The sequence below is a fragment of the Danio aesculapii genome, chromosome 5, assembly GCF_903798145.1.
Source record: "Danio aesculapii chromosome 5, fDanAes4.1, whole genome shotgun sequence".
Taxonomy (NCBI): Eukaryota; Metazoa; Chordata; class Actinopteri; order Cypriniformes; family Danionidae; genus Danio; species Danio aesculapii.
In genome coordinates this window covers 45823538-45844786 of record NC_079439.1, presented here as the reverse complement: position 1 = coordinate 45844786, position 21249 = coordinate 45823538, and the positions used below count along the sequence as shown (strand labels likewise).

Below are 21249 nucleotides of genomic sequence, written 5' to 3'. Positions count from 1 at the left end.
TTATAAGAATTGGCTCATGAGAGTCATTTGTTGTGAATCAAACAAAAAACACGGGGTATGAGTTTGAGTTGGTTTTTTTGTAATAATTTTAATGCTACTCATAAGTAAAAGTATTAGGGACATTCTACCATAAGCGCACATTATCTCAGATTCTCAGATTTTCATTCTTTATTAAAAACACTTTACAAATGTACAAACCAGTCATTGTCCTTGTCTTCAGCCCAACTGAACCTACAGCTTTAATAGTGTTATGCTAAAAACTGTTATTTGGAAGAAAAAAAATCTGAAATAGCAAGTTTAAGTTGTTACTCACATCAGTTGATTGAAAACATGAAATTATAAATTAATTCTACAAATAAATACTACAAATATATAATACTAATACATTTACAATTGTCCCTTATGTTTCTGTCAGTCCAGTCACATTTGCATTAAATACAACATAAAATGTGTGCAATACACCTTTAAAGCTATAACTCAGAAGTGACATTATCTGACGGAGAAGAAGCTGATAGTGATCATGGATGCGTTCTATCATTGTATGGATGTGTTCAATCAATTGTATGATTTTATGATTGTTTTGTATGATTTTATTTGAGGATGACAAGTCAGGCCCTGTCACATTTTTTATAAGTGAAAATGTACGTTTCTGGTAGAATGTCCCATTAATGTTGCTACAGAATATCTGTATTCATCAAAGAATCCTTCCACAAAAATGTTACACTAAATCAGGGGTGTCAAAACTTTATTTCATTTATCAGTCATTCAAATGATTCATTTGAAACAGCTACTTCATTTAGAAACAAAACAAGTAACTGCTTTCATGAATGAATCATTGAATCGCTGACTTGTTCATTCAGGAACACAACTGCAGTTTCAGCAGTGTTACTCTGAGATGCACAGATGTTCTGCTCGGGCTTTGTCTGGAACTATTTTCTTTGGAGAAACCATAACATTGTATCTAAAACACAATTAACATGTGTGAATGTACTGACATTCAGGAAAAGGGCACCCTGACTTCTAGGAAAGGCTAATATATGACATACTGTAAATATAAAAAGAACTCTTACAAGGCATTTTTGCATTCATATCTTTATATGTATAATTATAAGTTAACAGCATTCATAGGCTTTGTCATGCAGTCAGTGTCTCTGGACTCTTCACAGTTATTTTTGTTTGGTTTTTACAATTTAAAAGTACCAAAATTTACAGTATTACAGCTGATGATAAATACTGAAATGTTCAATCTCATTTATTTTGTTCATTCTAAACTGTCTGGAAAAGTTATTGCAGCAATCTCACTTTCATTTTCAAAATCAATATTTTATTTTTTATTTCATATTACAGTTTGAATAATGTCTAGGGCAGGATTAGACACCTTTGTGGCCTATATTTGCCCTGTGGGCTGCATATTTGACACCCCTTTACTCAGAGCTTGACGTTAGCTTTATTGATCACCGGCCACTAGCTACGTTTCCCTCCAAAAATGCAAATTAACTTTATGCGCAAAACTGGAATTTCGCATAAGAGATGTGCGAATACAGCAGCGTTTCTATCCAATGAGTCAACGAGAACAAAATAGTCACTTCCTCATTAATTGCCACCAAATATCAAAAATAATAAAAGTAATTTGCTGAGGTAGGAGAAGCTGTGTGTATCTTTTCTTCATTTAATAAATGACTTGCGCCTCAGAATATGCAGTGAACGTGAGACACGGAGCACAGACGCACTTGACAGTTCTGGAGGTCATTAATAATATAATAACACTAATGCTGAAATGGTTAAGGCATTTTGGAATGACCAAAACAACATTTCAGTTGTGTTACAGTGTGCTCAGCCACTGGTTTGTCTTTTCACACACATCTTTATCATCACATGATCTCTTATAACAAAATCACATGACCTATTTTAAAGTGCATACTGGAATTTGTTCAGTAAAAGTGTTTCCATCGAAGTTTATGCACAGTTTTTCTTATCAAATAAAAAGTTTATCCTACTCAGTTATGTGCATATGTTTTTATGAACATTTCAACTATATCATGTGCATAAAAATAGGTGGATGGAAATGTAGCTACTGTGGCTAGTAGATTTCCAATGCTACAAGCAACTCACAATTTTCACTAGCCACAATTTTGTTGTTGAGAAAATATATTTTACATGCATAAATTTGACTTTGGCATGCTAAAATGACTTGATTTAAATTTTGTGTTATGTCTACATGAGTCCTTATCAATTTCACTTTTTTGTGTTGTGACCTTACCCAATGTGCATGAGCAAATGGGTTGGGGTTTCCATAGTGTCGCACTGCAATTCGTTTTATTTCACATGACTTTTCAGAGCTCAACACTAAGGATTTACCTCTTTTTCTAATTATTTCCATTCCACATATTTTAAATAATGTGTCAAAACGAGCAAAATATAGCTGTATACTGTACATACACTTTTTATTCAACAAAAATGTTTTAAAAAAATTGACATTTAAAAAATTAATTATTTTCATGTATCTAAAACTATGTACAGTGGTCTGTCTAAGGTCTCGATCACCAGTTAACTATACATAAATGGAGAGTGAAACTGCTATTAAAGAGCCCATATTATGGGTTTTTGAAAATGCCCTTCCATGTAGTGTGTAATGCAGCTCTAAGTGAAGTGAAATATCCAGCTAAGGCTTAAATCTGTAAGTGTACAGTGTTTAAAACTATTGATTCATCTATAAAAGAGTCGACTCATAGTGCTTCAAACGAGTCGTCTTGATAACGAGTCATTAGGTGTTTCGCGATGACGCAGCCACGAAACACAAGCCTCGCCAGTAGTTACGCACGCAAACCAGGGAGATTTGAAACCTGCGGCCCCGCCCACTAACACAGAAAAAACACTAGACACACACACACAGACGCCGCCGGTCGAATGAAGTCACGCTGTGCTCAGATGGATAATATTGACAGTCTCTACCCAAAGATGAGTTGTGAACTGTGAAGAATCAGTGGTTGAGGTTTATTCACTAGTGTAAGTAAGTGCGATTAAAATTGTTGCCTCGTTTAACTTGCAAATTATGTATTTATTGTGTTTTGTTACTTGTTAACCTGGTACAGTACACACGGTTACTCTTTAGTAGAGAGAGAGAGAGAAAAAGAACAGGTCGAGTTTGTGACGCCTAGGGGCTAGGAGACAGGAGACTCGCATCGCTTTCCCTAGTTCTTCTGAGGAGTGTTGTGTGTGTGTGTGTGTGAGAGAGAGAGAGAGAGAGAGAGAGAGAGAGAGAGAGAGAGAGAGAGAGAGAGAGAGACTCGCGTCGCTTTCCCTAGTTTTTCTGAGGAGCGTTGTGTGTGTGTGTGTGTGAGAGAGAGAGAGAGAGAGAGAGAGACTCGCGTCGCTTTCCCTAGTTCTTCTGAGGAGCGTTGTGTGTGTGTGTGTGTGAGAGAGAGAGAGAGAGACTCGCGTCGCTTTCCCTAGTTTTTCTGAAGAGCGTTGTGTGTGTGTGTGTGTGTGAGAGAGAGAGAGAGAGAGAGAGAGAGAGACTCGCGTCGCTTTCCCTAGTTCTTCTGAGGAGCGTTGTGTGTGTGTGTGAGAGAGAGAGAGAGGGAGAGGGAGAGGCTAGGAGACTCGCGTCGATCTCCCCAGCTCTTCTGAGGAGGGTTGTGTGTGTGTGTGAAAAAAGCCTTACACTATGAAGCGTGTGTGCACTGTGACTACTTTTATATAGTTGATTACCAGCTGGGCATTTCACTCTGTCTCGTGCTGAAGCCTGTCACTGTCGACCAATCGCAGCAGGCTGTCATCGGTCCAATCAGCGCAGATTAGCTTCGCGCTGAGGAGGGGGTTGGGAACAAATGAATCGCTGAACGATTAATATGGGAGTCGTTGGGATAATTAGGTAAAAATAAATGCAGATTATAAGACCATCAAAGTGTTTTATGACCTTGCATGCATATTAGACTGTTGTTGGAGACCCTTACAACCTAAATATGACCCTATTTCATGTATAATATGAGCTCTTTAAAGCAATACTATTGTAAAGTATGATCATTAAACCACATTAACAAAATTAAATGTAAGCTAAAGAAAGCAGATAAAAAACATTCTGTGTGCAATTATGAAAGGATGACGTGCATATGGTTAACATTAGGCCCATTAATTATCTGTACAAAGAATGGTAAAAGCGAAAGCAGCAACCGCTGCTGCTAACAAAGAATCTCATCAATCGCATTTCTTCCAGTCTATTTCAAAGAGAACCAATCGCACCAGTTGTGTTACCAGGCACGGTTGCATCACGCAGGGAAACGAGAGCGCACAAGCTTTTAAAACAGTCAAGCACATGATCAGTAAGTAAAAGCCCTTGTTAGTGAATAAAGACCGCCTGTCTCACCTTGTGCTGTGATGCTCTCATTTGTTATTTACCTGCTTTCTTTTGCTCGCGCGAGCAGTTAGTTTTTTGTTTGCTGCTTTTTGAGTCTAAAATCACATTTGTACACATATTGACAAACCGTCATAAACTATAACTCCAATCTTCAAAGATGCAATTTAAACATTATTTTCAACCAGTCAAAGTGGCTAGTGGGAGTTGTTATCTAACCCGCCACAGCTGAAATCTACCCGCATTTGTTGGGTTTTAATGTCAAGCCCTGCCTTCACAAAATCAGCAAATCAGAATGGTTTTTGAAGCATCATTTAAAGCTGAAGACTGCAGTAATAAATGAAGAACATTCAGGCTTTCACTACATTAAAAAAAATAAAAAAATCAAAGCTAATCAACCAAAACGTTTGTACAGTAGTGTACACTGGCTACACTGCATGTATTTACTCTTACTTAACAGAATGACATGGATCTTGCTGTGATTTTCTGGTACAGTCTTGTTAGCTCATCAAACTGGATTCAGACTGCAAACTCTGTGCTGGAACCAAAACCAGCTCTCTGAGCCTCCATGCAAAACATATCCAAAAACGTGGATATTTGCATGACTTTTCCAGGCCATGTTTGAAATACTCCTGATTTTAATCTTGATCATGAGCGACCACAGAAACTCCAATGCAAGTTTCAATATGTGCTTGATTAATGCTGTTTTGTGAGTCTGACTCTTTCTGACTTCTTCACAGAATCCTTGACAATTTTAAACACACTGATGTGTCTACTATGCTGCCTTAAAGGGTCACGAAACACCAAAACACAATTTTTGAGTCGTTGACAGTCGTATATGTGTCCCACACTTCTAAAAACACGATTAGGACACATATATTTCACTAAAAAGTATTACTTAGAGCAAATTCGTACTTCCGGTTTGAAACAAATTTTTGAAGCTGCGTCACGGCCATGAGATCTTATTCCAGCGTGTAGATTGGACGTCTGTACAAACCAATCAGCGTGCTCTATTGTGTATGCGGTGCAACTTCATTAATATGCATGATAGCTTCCAAGCCTGTTTTACCTGAAACAGTGTTCAGATGGCAGAGAGACAACACGTGTTGCCAAAACAAGTGGGAAAAGAATAAGAATTGTTTGGAGATACGGGTCGTCAGTGTTGCTTTTATAATGCGCAGCAACGAAGGTTTTGTTTTCATTTTCCAGCTATGAGAGCGCAACTGGACTCACGTGTGGATCAGTGCACACGATATGTGGCAGAAATACGTTTGTACTGAACATTTTTTACTCGAGAGCTTTTCGCATCTGGAAATTGGGAAATTATGGCTCCAGTTGGTATTGATAGTCCGGTCTCTACAGATTTGGTAAGTGTGTGTGATCAGTGCCCTTTCTTTGTTCATTCATAGTTTGTATCGTCAGCAGTACTCTTTCAGTGTTTAAAGACAGACCTTAGTCAAAATGATTTCTAAGTTACTTGGTTTACAGTACGTTAGTATCACTACATTATTATGGGCTAAAAGATCTACTGTAAATAATGCTCTACGAGTGTAAACATGTAAACACTGCAAGCAAACTATTACCGACCGTCATGTTGAATTTTCGCCACATTTTGTGACAGGATAGTCTACACACACACAGCTTTCTGACCTACCGAGTGCATCTGAGTTACCGAGAAATGCAGAGGTTTTTTCTCTTATACGATGTGCGGTGTCAAACATTCCACTGTCATTAAACACAGTCACTGTCTTTGTCCCCTGCGTCTGTTTGTTTGTTTTGCCTCTGTGAAAATCAGCACGTGCCAAAATGGAAACTCACATTTTTTTTTCAAATCCTTCCCTCTTTCCCTCCCCCGACACTCCCACCTAAACAGAGCTAGGCACACCCACTTTCCTGACTTTTTCCAAACTAGAGGTGTGAAAACACCCTGCTGAAACAGGGGGTTTCATGGCCCTTTAAGCTCAAGTAAACTGACCTGAAGCACTCCTTTCGTAAGGCTAGTGCCAGCGGTCCAGCCTGGTACTCCTCTCCATCCATGACTGAAGAAACTCTTTCCTCATCCTCGACCAGCACTGCCAGCTCACTGTCGCGAGTACCCAGCATGCTCCTGTCATTGATGTTGGCTGACCCTGATAACAACAGGAGAGGAAGGACATTTTGAAGAACTTTGATCAGCAACTCCAGTATTGTACCAGCAGGTAGATTATGGAGCTCAGCTTCTCCATGCACAAAAGTAAAAATCATGAGCAGGCAATTCCCCAATGTCAACAAAGGGTATAAGTACCTCAAGGGGGCACATATTTTTAATTAATAAATTAGTTCTACATTCTTTTTAAACAGTTTTTTAATTATTATTTCTTTCAATCATGATTATGTGTTAATGTTATCAGTATACATGGGATGGGGAAAATTTGTAAAAATGTTTCATATTTTATTAAAAATACATTTCTTTAATTGTCTTTTTAAAAGTGTCTTTTTTTACACTAGGTACAAAATAGTTGCAATATTTCATCCCAGTGCAATTTAAGCAAAATAAAACAAATAAAATATATCACACATTCTTTGTTGGCAAGGCTTCCAAATAGTAAGGAACATTTGTCAGGTTTGACCTGTGGAGGAAATACACTTTTTCATTATTTTCAGCATAGAAATAGAAATAAATGTAAATATTATTATGTAGGTGTGTTGGTATGGATGTATTTTGACGCAGCACAAATAAAATGCATCAAGTTTAAATGTTGTTGTCACTGACTTACTCAAGACTACAATAATAAAAAAATCTGCTCATTAGCACATGGAAAATTAAACAATATATATTTAATTGTTTCATTATGTAAACACTCTGTAGTTTACAAGAGTTTAAATCAATTAAATAAACTTTAGCAGTAACTTAGTAGATAACATCAGGGCTGGTCAGTGAAAATGTAAAATAAATAGTACAATATGATCCTTTCAGCTTTTTTGTGACATTTATATCCGTTCTACAACTACACATAAAACGACAATTTTTGCCTTAAAGGGCACCTATGATGAAAATCAACTTTTGTAAGCTGCTTGGACAGAACTGTGAGTAGGTATAACGTCATTTTGGAGTGCTAAAACCACAAGTCTCTTTTTTAAAATTTACTGACGTCAAAATCAGACCCAAATCCCTGTGATTTTGAGGCCCACCGCAACTCGACGTAGGAGTGTGGTTTTCCCTGCTCACCAAATTGATTGACAGACGCCATGTTTCTACAATAACATGTATACACATGTCCACTTTCTTCTAAGAAACTGGGATTTAAACATGTTACAACTTTCTGTGATCAGCTGCATCTAAATAATTAATTGTATAAGTTTAAGACGTTTTAAAAACAGAGCCTGTTTGTAATAAAGACAGTAAAATCACCATGTAATTCTTAACCGATATAATCACCACGGCACATGGTGTCAGTAAACTGCATATATATGTGTGTGTGTGTTCGTGTATCCTGCAAATTGCATTTGTGTGGAACGTCGGAACGGTGGGTGGGGAGAAGCAGCTCAATTGGATTTAAAGCCACAGGCTACAAAAACAGCTGCATTGTCATCATACCAAAATGGGCAGATTCTTCATTATATACTAAATAATCTGTTGGATATTTTGAGTTGAAATTTTACAGACACATTCTGGAGACACCAAAGTCTTATCTTACATCTTGAAAAAGGGGTAAAATCAGTGCCCCTTAAAGAAATAATCAATTATTTTCATTTGGTTCCAAAACTTAGACTTTCTTTTTTCTAATGTACACCATCGAAAGTGTTGAACACAAAAGAATATCAGAAACTATCAGTCACTGACAATAATAGCAGGAAAAAAATATGAAAGTCAATGGGTGCCGGATTCCAACATTCTTCAGAATCTTTTGTGTTCAACAGAAGAGAGAAGCTCAAACAACAAATTTGGAACAAGTAAAGGATGAGTTAATGGGCAAACTTTTATTTGTGTAAGCCATACTTTTTATCCTACACTGCATTTTTATGAAATATCTTGAGATGAAATATTTTTTAAAAATATGAATTTATTTTTCCAGAATCTGAATCTGACCTAAAACTTTTAACAGCCATTATCATCAAGAGCCCCATCGGCCTTTTACAAATGGTCAGTTATATGTTATTGGATTAATCTGAAGCGGAGCCTCTCACCTATGATGTAGCATCGGTCGTCGGCGATGAGGGCTTTGCTGTGCACATAGATGAGCTCTGTAACAGGAGACGGGCCGAGCTGAGAGTGTGTTCGCAAACCACACAGAGAAAAATACTGCGTCCATTTGTCCTGCACTGATGAGAAGACGACATGATCATTACAACAATAAATGCCAAACCATCTGTGAGATTGGTTAATGGCCTGAATGCTATAATGCGTGACTGAAAAAAACAACAACGAATAAACTCAATCATTTAGAATCACTTATATAAACAGACAGAAGGAAAGGAACAGATGAAAGGATCCTAAAATATAAACAATGCACCAGAGTGGCAGAATTACCGACAGCTAAATATGCTTCTGTCAGATACTTACTTTGTTCTTTTAATCTTGAAAGAATGGAGTGTTCTCCTCGATTAATCGTTCTGTGTACAGAAAAGTTCTGTTAGCAAGACATGATCAAGAATTGTGGATAGAGAGAGTGTGTGTATGTGTGATACTAGATTTGTCGGCTATGTGTGTAAGGAGGGGCAGGTTTGAATAATAGCACGGGTATTAACTGGGTATTATAATGTTAACATGAACTTTTTATGTGTCCTCATTACTGCTGTCAAAAGATTCATCAAATACACATATACACACAATAAAGAACCCACTAGTTTTTCCAGATTTATTTTTATTTAAAAATACAGTGTGTGTATGTATATATATATATATATATATATATATATATATATATATATATATATATAGTTGAAGTCAGAATTATTAGCCCCCCTTTGAATTTTGTTTTTCTTTTTTAAATATTTCCCAAATGATGCTTAACTGATGTTTAACAGAGCAAGGAAATTTTCACAGTATGTCTTATAATTTTTTTCTTCTGGAGAAAGTCTTATTTGTTTTATTTTGACTAGAACAAAAGCAGTTTTAAAAAAAAAAAAAACATTTTAAGGTCTTAATTATTAGCCCCTTTAAGTTATATATTTTTTGATAGTCTACAGAACAAACCATCGTTATACAATAACTTGCCTAATTACCCTAACCTGCCTAGTTAACCTAATTTAACTGGTTAAACCTTTAAATGTCATTTTAAGCTGTATAGAAGTGAACTGAAAAATATATAGTCAAATTTTATGTACAAAGATAAAATAAATCAGTTATTAAAACTAAAAAATAATGAGTTATTAAAACTATTATGTTTAGAAATCTGTTGAAAAAATCTTCTCTACGTTAAACAGAAATTGGGAAAAAAATAAACGGGGCTAATAATTCAGGGGGGCTAATAATTCTGACTTCAACTATATATATATATATATATACATTTATTTATATTATTTTTTTCACTTATTCTCCATACCACAGGTTCTGAAACAGAACTAAAACAGTAGGGATTAAGCTAAAGGAAGGTTGTATAACTCTTATTTTTACCTACAATCTTACTTTTTTTTTTTCTTCGATTTCACTACCCAGATCATCTGACATTCTGTACCTCACTCAAGACATGTGTTAGGGCAGGGGTCACCAATCTCAGTCCTGGAGGGCCGGTGTCCCTGCAGAGTTTAGCTCCACTTTGCCTTAACACACCTGCCTGGATGTTTCAAGTATACCTAGTAAGACCTTGATTAGCTTGTTCAGGTGTGTTTGATTAGAATTGGAGCTAAAATCTGTAGGGCACCGGCCCTCCAGGAACAAGTTTGGTGACCCCTGTGTTAGGGCTTCCACTACCGTAATACACCTAAAACACGAATTGCTGTAAAACTCGTCAAGGGCAGGGAAGTTGGATGTCTAATCGCATCTTTACATTAACTTCACATGTAAAACACTCATGCGTATGCAACCTCTATAAGTCACGCAATTCATTGCAAACTGAAATATTGTCCTGATATATATATATATATATATATATATATATATATATATATATATATATATATATATATATATATATATATATATATATATATATATATATATATATATATATATATATATATATATGCATATATGCATATATGCATATATGATATATATGCAAACTGATATATATATATATATATATATATATATATATATATATATATATATATATATATATATATATATATATATATATATATATATATATACATATATATAATATGTTAATACAAACATTAATTTTAGGTTTGTGATTAATCGTTTGACACCACTAGTCCTCAAAAATCAAAAGTTTAAAAATAAAATAAACAGGGTTTGTTTATTCTATGAGGGTTGGGTTTAGGGGTAGGGTTGGGGTAAAAGGACAGAATATACAGATTGTATGGTACAATAAAAAAAAACCTTTATTGATTGTCTTTAAAAAAAAAATTTATTGACTGTCTTTAAAAACCACAAAAATAAACGTGTGTGTACCTGTAGGTGAAGTGCAGTATTGCCTGAATGGCATTTCCTCCACCCTGACTGATGTCTCCCTCAAAGCCGGGCAGGAGAGGAATGACAACAAACACCCTGAACTTCTTCCCCTCGCTAGAACAACACAAATAAAGTATAGATTTCATGCTAGGAAACACAGAATTTACTTAACTGAACTTGTATTATTTTATTTGACTGAACAGCATATTTTTTTTCTTAGCAGAAACAGACCTGTGAGCTCGTAGGATTCGCTTGACAATGGCATCTCCGATGGTGTTGTGGACATTCTTCTCATCGGCGCAGCTGATGAAGAACTGATTCTGAGAAACAGAAATCACACAGAAGACTTCGCTTAATAGGTTTCAAATTTTTGCTAAAATTTGGCCATCAGGTGATGTAAGAGCATGACTGTCTGAAAATCATAAAAAAAAATCATTATTCACATTTGATTTAGTACATATTTTTTCTAAAAGTTCTATAAACATCAACCTGGAATGACGCAAATTTCTAATTAATCGGTTTATCACATGGCAGCAACTCATACATTTAGGCATGTAGACATGTTCAAGACGATCTGCTGCAGTTCAAACTGAGCATCAGAATGGGGAAGAAAGGTGATTTAAGTGACTTTGAACATGGCATGGTTGTTGGTGCCAGACAGGCTGGTCTAAGTATTTCAGAAACTGCTGAGCTACTGGGATTTTCACACACAAAGATCTCTAGGGTTTACAGAGAATGGTCTGAAAGAGAGAAAATATCCAGTGAGCGGCAGTTCTGTGGGCGCAAATGCCTTGCTGATGCCAGAGGTCAGAGGAGAATGATCTGACTGTTTCCAGCTGATAGAAAGGCAACAGTAACTCAATCACTCGTTACAACAGAGGTATGCAGAGGAGCATCTCTGAACGAACAACACGTCAAACCTTGAGGTGTATGGGCTACAGCAGCAGAAGACTACACTGGGTGCCACTCCTGTGCTGTCAGCTAAGAACAGGAAACTGAGGCTACAATTCACACAGGCTCACCAGAATTGGACAATAGAAGATTGCCACGTTGCCTGGTCTCATGAGTCTCGATTTCTGCTGTAACATTCGAATGGTAGGGACAGAATTTAGTGTCAACAACATGAAAGCATGGATCCATCCTATTTTTAATCAACGGTTCAGGCTGGTGGTGTAATGGTGTGGGGGATACTCATAATGAGTTCACTGTACTCAAATAGCCTCCACAGTCTTCAGATCTCAATCCAATACCTTTGGAATGTGGTGGAATGGGAGATTCGCATGTGCAGCTGACAAATCTGCAGCAACTGCGTGATGCTATCATGCCAATATGTACCAAAATCTCTGAAGAATACTTCCAGTACCTAGATGAATCTATGTCACGAAGGATTAAGGCAGTTCTGAAAGCAAAAGCGATTCCAACTAGGTACTAGTAAGGTGTACCTAATAAAATGGCCAGTGTGTGTGTGTATATTTATAAAAGTGTCATTACAACCAGACAAATTTAATTTTATCTAAGTAAAATATCTTTTATTTTAAAATAATTGCACTAGGAACACATAAAACACCTAAAAAGTCAGGGTATGTCGAAGAGTATGTGAATGTTCCAAGGCTATGCCAGACCTACCACGTGCACTCAATGCAGAAGTATGAATTGGGCTTAACACTGTAGTACTGTACAACACTGTATTTATCTAAATACTGTCAGTAAATATTATCAGTGCTTTTTTAAATCCTCAAATGTAAAGGTTTTAGCATTCAGAGTTTTATTCTCGTTCCTGCATAGACATAAACATTTCCCCCTGAAGCACGTGTTATGTTCTCTCAGGCTTAGCTGACTTGCATTAGGACCCTGTGTCTGAGCATGAGGCCAAAGCAGAGAGCTATTGTGTGCTGCCAGCTGAATGCAGTGCAATCACATGATCCTAGTGGGAGAAAACACTGCAAACAACTCCATAACACTGAGACTCTATGTGTGAACAAAGCGCAGTGTCTGTTCAGCTGTGTGTGTGCTGAGTCTTATGAGTCAGAAGCAAATGCTTTCTGTAAGGTCACAGGGCGACTGTTACCTCTAGATAAATGTAATGCTGGCTCTTCTCAATAACATGCACATAAGCATTGAGGATTGAGTGTTCACATGTGCCAGCAGACCAGCGATCAACTGAACGAAGAACCTGAAATTAAAGAAAAAAGAAATAGATGAGGACAAAATAAATGAAATTTAGGGTAAAAAGGAAAGAAAAGGATGGAGACATGTGTACCTGTACAGAGGCTTTTGTGGCACCGGGGATGCTAAAAGGCAGTCTGTCTGCTGTGCAGTGAGATTTTGGCAGGAGATACGGGTAGAAGTCATCCTTATACTTGTTCTTAAAAATCTGTTAATTGACACAGAAAAAAGTTTGTAGTGTGTATGTAGTCAATAAGAAAAAAAATTTAAAACTTTAATTTTTTTTCCCCCAACCTTAGTGAAGTTCCAGCGCTGGATGAAATGTCGTGCCAGATCTCTAGCTGCTTTCCCATGATGCGCTGCACCCAGGTCTCGCCAGGGGATGCGTGGCACCTGAGTTCTGTCAACATTGTCTAAGAGACAAAAACAAAATCTGCATTACTGTTTGAAGCCACATTGGATATTTCCTAACATTTGTTGTTGTTAAACCAAACAATTTATTCCTGCAACTAAGTAATAATAACTAATAGCTCTTCTTTTTTACATCTAACTTTTATTTACCAAAGAATCCTGAAAAAATAAACAATAATCAGCCTATGATAATGAGTTTAAAATGTAATATACAACAACGCAATTATAAAATAATATAATACTACCTAAAACAATATAATCTAATATAATCCAATACAAATATTTAAACAACAACAACAACATTTCACCCAATTCTGTTAGTATATTATTAATCAAGTTACTTAAGCAAAGCTAAAACTTCATTTACATGTTTCTTTAAACAATGCAAGTAGGGATGCTCATAATAACCGATTCACTATTAACCGAAAGGGTGCGTTTTTAACTGATTAATGGTATCAGTTAAACTATTAAAAATATATTTATACAGTTGAAGTCAGAATTATTTGCCCCCCCTGAATTATTAGCCCGCTGTTTATTTTTTAGACAGAAGATTTTTTTCAACAGATTTCTAAACATAATAGTTTTAATAACTAATTATTTTTTAGTTTTAATAACTGATTTATTTAATCTTTGTAAATAATATTTGACTAGATATTTTTCAAGACACTTCTATACAACTTAAAGGGACATTTAAAGGCTGAACTAGGTTAATTAGATTAACTAGGCAGGTTAGGGTAATTAGGCATGTTATTGTATAACGATGGTTTGTTCTGTAGACAATTGAAAAAATATAGCTTAAAAGGGGCTAATAATTCTGACCTTAAAATGTTTTTTAAAAAACTAAAAACTGCTTTTATTCTAGCCGAAATAAAACAAATAAGACTTTCTCCAGAAGAAAAAATATTATCAGACATACTGTGAAAATTTCCTTGCTCTGTTAAATATCATTTAAAAAATATTTAAAAAAGAAAAAAAATATATTTAAAAAAAAGGGGGCTAATAATTCTGACTTCAACTATTTTTTAAATGGCTGCATAATTGTGCAACACATATTTGTTAACTCACGGGATGGTAACAGGTGCAACAACACGTGCCTACAGACATATTTTGCCAAAGGAGCAAAATGAAACAAGAATATTGCTGGTCACAGTATGACACAGACAAGTTGATGCCAAACCAGCGCTGATGCTGATTGCCCCTGTCCTGGATCCGCGTCATAAACACTTTTCTTTATTTGCACAATTGGAGAAAGAAGCCGCAAAACAAAACTCTCTGAAATGTGCACTGCTTTGGAAACAAGCCGGCCACAAGCGGCTTGGAATTTTCTCTCCAACGGAGCGCGCTCCGGTACCGCTCATAAGCACAACAAATAGGCTATAGTTGTGATGATTTAGTGTACAACCAACAAACCAACATTTTTTCCATTTGGAAAATTACAGTTATTAATGTTATATACATTATATACAGTTATATACAGTTATTTTATAAGAAAAATATCCATTTTTAAAATAGCCTTCATAATCTATGAATCAAACAAATCCCGAGATTTTCTTGATTTTTGCATAATTATAACTCCCCACCAAACTGAGGCTTTCATTTTACAGCTTATAAAACATGTTTGCAAATTATTGCAATATCATGTAAACAATAAAACTGTTATATGCTTTAGTAGTCTATACTTTACAAAAAGCCAACATATGAGCCTTGTAATTGTCTTACATCACACGCAGCAAGCGCACATGAACCGCGAGTGAGACAGGAAATAAATGCACACAAGCTCTAAAGTAAAATCAGACGCTCAAGACATAACCTTTAAAATAATGACTTCTATTAAAAATGTTAACAGAGGTTTGTGATAGAAGAATAACAGCAGAGCATTAATTAAATGCATATTTTCCTTAGAGCAATAGATTTGAGGTAGCCTGCTATTTTTTATTTGACGGAAGAAAAAAAGCCCATGCTGGTTCTTAAAACGGATTCAGTCAATGTTTTCATTTTGTAATCTAAATTTGTAGTTTAAGTCCAAAATATCTAGAGCAGGACTATTTATTTTATTCTTTATATTTAGTTTATTCTATTTTCTATGCTGTTGGAAACACTGCAGGTACGTGAAGATGTTTTGTTGTTAATATGTTCGCATGTTAAAAGAAATCAGTATTTTAAAATGCAATATTTAATGAGTCACAAAATAGACACCTCAATTTTTTTATTAAATAATAATTTAATAATATTCTGACCAGTTATTAATATTTGTAATATTTGGTTAAAAAGCGGCGGTTGTTGGTTGGCAAAATTAACCGAAATGAGCATTCCTAAATGCAAGTATTATACGATTCAGTTAGAATGTTAATAACAATTTTTATGTAATATCTCCAGGGTTTCTGCCAGTTTCACCAAGTCAAATGTAAGACATGTAAGACAATGTAAATTTTTAAGATATTTTTAAGACCATTATGAATGACATTTTAGACTTTTTGAGACATTTTAAATACAGGGCTAAATGCTAAGGATTTTTTTCGAATATCCCACTTAGAAAAGACTTTCACTTGCCCTATCTAAAATGATTATAATTTCATACATTTAACAATAATTTAATAATAAAAACACATCAGATCAGGCCAGTGTCCTCAGCAGTAAATAAATGAAGCACTTTTAAACAAATGCTACTGTAAGGAAAGTAATGAAATACTATTTTTAAATAAAAAGTTATACGTTTTATTGAGATTGGGATTGTTGGTGATTGAATGGGTGTTAACGGCCAGAATGGTATATATGAACAAAGGAAAATTAAGACCTAGTAAAAAAAAAAGATCTACAACACAATATGTCAGTATATTTAAGACTTTATAAGGCCTAAAATTTAGCTTTTGAGATTTAAGACATTTTAAGATCCAGCTGATACCCCGATCTGCTCTTTTAATAAAAAGATCAGAAAATCAGTTCATTCCATTCATTACACCAAGACAACAGGCAATGCATGGCCTATATTAGTTACTGTATGTGCTGCTATAAACTTTGAGGGAACATTCAATACATAAATGTTCATTTATTTACAATTGTGTTGTTTTGGACTTGACAGTGTACCTTGGAAAGGCTGATCCAGCTGTGTCCAGTCCCTCTTGATAAAGTTGCTGTAATCTTTCCCAAGCCACAAGAGGGCATTACAGCTCAGATCTACTTCATCCTCACACTCTGACGCAGGCTGTGTCAGAGGAACTGCAGAGCCGTCCAAAGTGTCACCCTGAGACACAGACAGAGTGGGAAGGTAAAAGAGAGAAAATAAATGGGGACAGAGGAAGAGTGAGGCACCAATAGGTTACTTGAGGACAACATCTACTGGTCACAGTTGTACCTCTGATGCTGCCTCTGGAGTACTGGCTGGTTTTGGGGGATCCAGATCGCTTAGCCTATAATCGCTGTCATCCCACCTCCCAAACGCAAGGTCCAACCCACCCACGAAGGCCACTGATTGGTCGATGGCGACCATTTTTTCATGATGGGCCCAGAGGAACACAACTGAGGCCACATGATCAGGATGACGCATCACCTAGAGGAAAAGAAATGGATTGGGATTGAGTCATCTGAAAGCTGGCCTGTAAAACAGCTGTGATGATGTGATAGAATTATGCTGTATGAACCTTGATATTGGGGTGCAGGCTCATCAGTTTTCTCTTGCTATATCCACTGTTGATACCCAAAGCCAGTTCTACCTCCTTATACAACAGCACACACACCTTTACTCCCTGTTCCTAAACAAACACGGTCATGGTAAATTTATGACAATCAACACATTTTAAAACATGCATACCTTTACAGATTTAATGTTTTGTCTGGTTAGAAACAGTCAGGTAGAGAGCTCATGCTAGCTATTAAACGATTTAATTCCTAACATCTTTCAAAATATAAATAATTATTAATAGAATAAATTTTCATTCAATAATATATACATTTTCATTGGATTTTCACTAAAAAGTTACAATGTAATCTCAACTTAATGACCCTCGGGTGGTTGCAAACCTTGATTTATTTTTATTTTTTTTGTGTGGAATTCAAAAGTAGAGATTTTGAGGAATGTTGGAAACTGACCGCAAAAATTAAACAAATAAAAAGACTTTGGAATTCAATATCGGTTTCCAACATTCTTTAAAATCTCTTCAACAGAACAAAGAAAATTCTTTCTGGTTTGGAGGATGAATAAGGCTGCATTTACATTGCAGATCTTGATGGTCAATTCTGATTTTGTGACTGTATCCTGTATTTACATCATCTTTTAAAAGTGACTTGTATCCCATTGTCTGCATTTGCACTGCACACAATGGCAAGATGCAATAACCAGGTAAAAAAGAGCAGGCGCTGACTGACAGCTGATAATAAAAGAGCGCCCTTTTCTCCATTCCTGTATTTAATCTGTTCCCAGGGTTTTTTTTTATTTTAAATTTTTTTGACAAGTTGTTTTATATATAGTTTATGACAGAAAAGTTCTTATTTGGCCATCTTCTTTTACTCTAGGCTTTTATTAAACTAGTAGGCATCTTAATGTAATGTCCATGGCTCGATTTATGCACGTGATGTAAGCAATATATTGTTTACATGGCAGATGGTGTGCTCTCTCTCTCTCTCTCTCTTGCTAACATGCTTGAATACTTGTGCTTTATGTCAATATAAAAGCTTTTTTTTGTTCTAGTATATGAAATGTAAAGTTTGGGACCCAAAAAGAAAGCGTCAGAGTTGACGTAACTCGCTATGGTTTTTAATGATGCACGACTCTCATTGGCACGTGAAAATCCGATCTACCTGCTTATATTGCAGACACAAGGGCACTGATCAGAATCATATCGAATAAATTTCCACATATGAACAAGTTACTGAATCTGATTTGAGTAAATCGGAATCCATGTGATTTTTGATCTGTGCCCCATAGGAGAAAAAAAAATCTGAATTGGGTCACTTGAACGATGCAGCGTAAATGCAGCCTAAATGATGACAGAATTTTAATTTCTGCATGAACTATCACTTTACATATTAAGGTGATAAATATAAATGTAAAAAGGTTCTCTCACATACTGCTTTGCGTTTGAGAATCTTGTCCAAGCGCCAGTATGTTCCAGTTGCTGGTCGTTTGAGGAAAACCTCTGGACTGAGCCTGCAGAGAGAAAAACATTTTCACAACATTTTCATTTATACCAATTTTAAAGTATTTAACTAAACTTAACAATCTCCGATATTCCTTAAATCTGAATGTTTATTTCTTTAAGCTCGACTGTTCTCCCATAGTCATCTGACCAACATATTAGACCTGGCACACATTAGGCAATTTTCAAATCTTATGTGATTGTAAAATCATTAGAGACCACAGACATAAGGACAACACAACAGTTTAAACCAATATTTAACATTATAGTCTATATATATACATATAGGTAGGCAAGTTTGGTCCTGGAGAATCACTGGTTCCTATTTCTGCTGAACACAAAAGAAGAACTATTTTAGAATGTTGGAAACTGGTCGTCACTGAAATCCATAGTAGGAAATAATACAATGGAAGTCAATGTCTAGTGATTTTCAATTCTTTGGGATGTGGTGGAACGGGAGATTTGCATCATGGACGTGCAATCAACAAACGTGCAGCAACTGTTTGATGCTATCATGTCAATATGGACCAAAATCTCTGAGGTATATTTTCAGCACCTTGTTGAATCAGTGCCATGAAGTTTTAAGGCATTTATGAAAGCAAAAGGGGGTCCAACCAGATAATAAGTTGTAAGGTAAGTAGTAAGGTGTACCTAATAATGTGCTGACTGAAATCCATAGCAGGAAAAAATACAATGGAAGTCAAGGTCTACTGGTTTTCAATTCTACAAACCATCTTCTGTTGTGTTCAACAGCATAAAAAACTCTAACAAGTTTCCAACAAATGGATGATACGGAACAAGTGGAGAGTGAGAATATGTATTTTTGGGTGAACCATCCGTTAAATTGTACTTGCTTAATAAAAGTATAATTTTTTCACACTGACACCAACATTCTGAATGGAGGTGCATAAGTGTCAAGTGTCACTTGTCTAGTATGACATGAAATAAGGAAGTAAATAAAAATACCCAAATGACCTGTTTTTTCCATTAGGCCACAATAGTTTCACAATAGTTCTTCCTTTTTTATTGAATCCAGTATTGCACATAGACTGGCTGCATGTGATTTGGATTAAATCTAATACCCTAACATTTTATAGCAAGATTTATCTCATTTTTAAGAATGCATCATTGATTCTATAAATTGATTTGAAACACCAAGGTCACAAACTGTTGCGTATTTGTGTTTGTGTGTTTGTGTGTGTGTGTGGATTCAAACTAACCACCAATCAGTGATGAAGATCTCCTCCTTGGCCTGTTCCAGTGCATCAGCCAGGTCTGAGAAATAGCCATGGCCATTAACATACCTGTCAATCAACAGTCATTTACTAAGTACCAACTTCATTGCATAATCTAGCCCATAAATCAATATTCTCTGAAACGAAGCATTACGCAAATGCACAGACCACTTTGTGAGGGTGTCCGTTCTGGGTGGGGCAAAGCCTTCAAATCGATGCATCTTATAGAAATCACAGCGCTCAGAGAGACTGCGAATCTCATGACTCCACCACAGGGCCTGCCTGTAACTGCTGCACTTGATCACAAGCTTCCTACAAAACAAACAAATACCAGCGATTTCTTCACATGCCTTTCTAAAATCAGATCTGTATCAGGAAGAGGAAGACTTCCTGACACTGGTCATGAGGATAAACTATTTTACCTGCCGAAATTCTCGATGCAAACGCCGTGTTGGATATCAGTGTAAACACGTCCAACCAGCACATTGAGCTCAGGGTCAAACAGTAGAACAAACGACACAATGCCAGGATCTCTGCACGTACACAACAGTGACAGAAACAAAAACAACAATAATAGAAAATCCATTAACAAATAAATGATTAAATATTAATGCACCTTAAATAGGAGCGCTGCAATAAACAGCAACAATGCTGAGACTATTCAGAGCTGAATCAACCATCATTTCCACATCAAATACAAAGCATAAACATGATTTCAAAAACAAAACAAAGATCTACAGCGCTATTCAAAGCTCAGAGTTTAAGAGAAACTAATAGCTTTGATTAAAAGGACGGTAAAATGATTATATTAAAGAGCCTATTTAAATATTTGGTAACATTTTACAATCACAGTACTACAATAATAATGTGTTAATATTTAAACTAAACATTACTGTATTATGAACTAATGATGAGTTAATGCGTACGCTAATCATGAACTAACTAACTAGCTGTTAATGTATAATTATGCATGACTTTACTTGGAGGGGCACATCATCATTAACCCATTCTTAAAGAGCCCATATTATGGGTTTTTGAAAATGCCCTTCCATGTAGTGTGTAACACAGCTCTAAGTGAAGTGAAATATCCAGCTAAGGCTTAAATCTGTAAGTGTACAGTGTTTAAAACTATTGATTCATCTATAAAAGAGTCGACTCATAGTGCTTCAAACGAGTCGTCTTGATAACGAGTCATTAGGTGTTTCGCGATGACGCAGCTACGAAACACAAGTAGTTGGGCGCGCAAACCCGGGAGATTTGAAACCTGCGGCCCCGCCCACTAACAGAAAAAAAAGTCTCACACACACACACACACACACACACACACAGACAGACACTGGTCGAATGAAGTCACGCTGCGCAGATGGATATTATTGAGTCTAATTAAAGAGG

The 21249-nt window shown here is 36.0% G+C and overlaps 1 protein-coding gene across 2 annotated transcripts in view; it reads right to left on the bottom strand.

Annotated features, from left to right (window-relative positions):
- Positions 1-21249, bottom strand: part of pld2 (phospholipase D2) — a 51143-nt gene that overhangs the window by 4523 nt on the left and 25371 nt on the right. For both annotated transcript variants that reach the window (XM_056458318.1, XM_056458319.1), the window contains exons 9-23: positions 20280-20390; positions 20026-20169; positions 19843-19926; positions 18555-18633; positions 17129-17239; positions 16843-17037; positions 16575-16731; positions 13374-13492; positions 13174-13287; positions 12982-13086; positions 11145-11233; positions 10914-11027; positions 8898-8947; positions 8522-8656; positions 6330-6483 (exon numbers count right to left, since the gene is read on the bottom strand). In XM_056458318.1, coding sequence (XP_056314293.1) covers positions 6330-6483; positions 8522-8656; positions 8898-8947; positions 10914-11027; positions 11145-11233; positions 12982-13086; positions 13174-13287; positions 13374-13492; positions 16575-16731; positions 16843-17037; positions 17129-17239; positions 18555-18633; positions 19843-19926; positions 20026-20169; positions 20280-20390 — 1761 coding nt within the window. The remainder of the gene's footprint in view (positions 1-6329; positions 6484-8521; positions 8657-8897; positions 8948-10913; positions 11028-11144; positions 11234-12981; positions 13087-13173; positions 13288-13373; positions 13493-16574; positions 16732-16842; positions 17038-17128; positions 17240-18554; positions 18634-19842; positions 19927-20025; positions 20170-20279; positions 20391-21249) is intronic.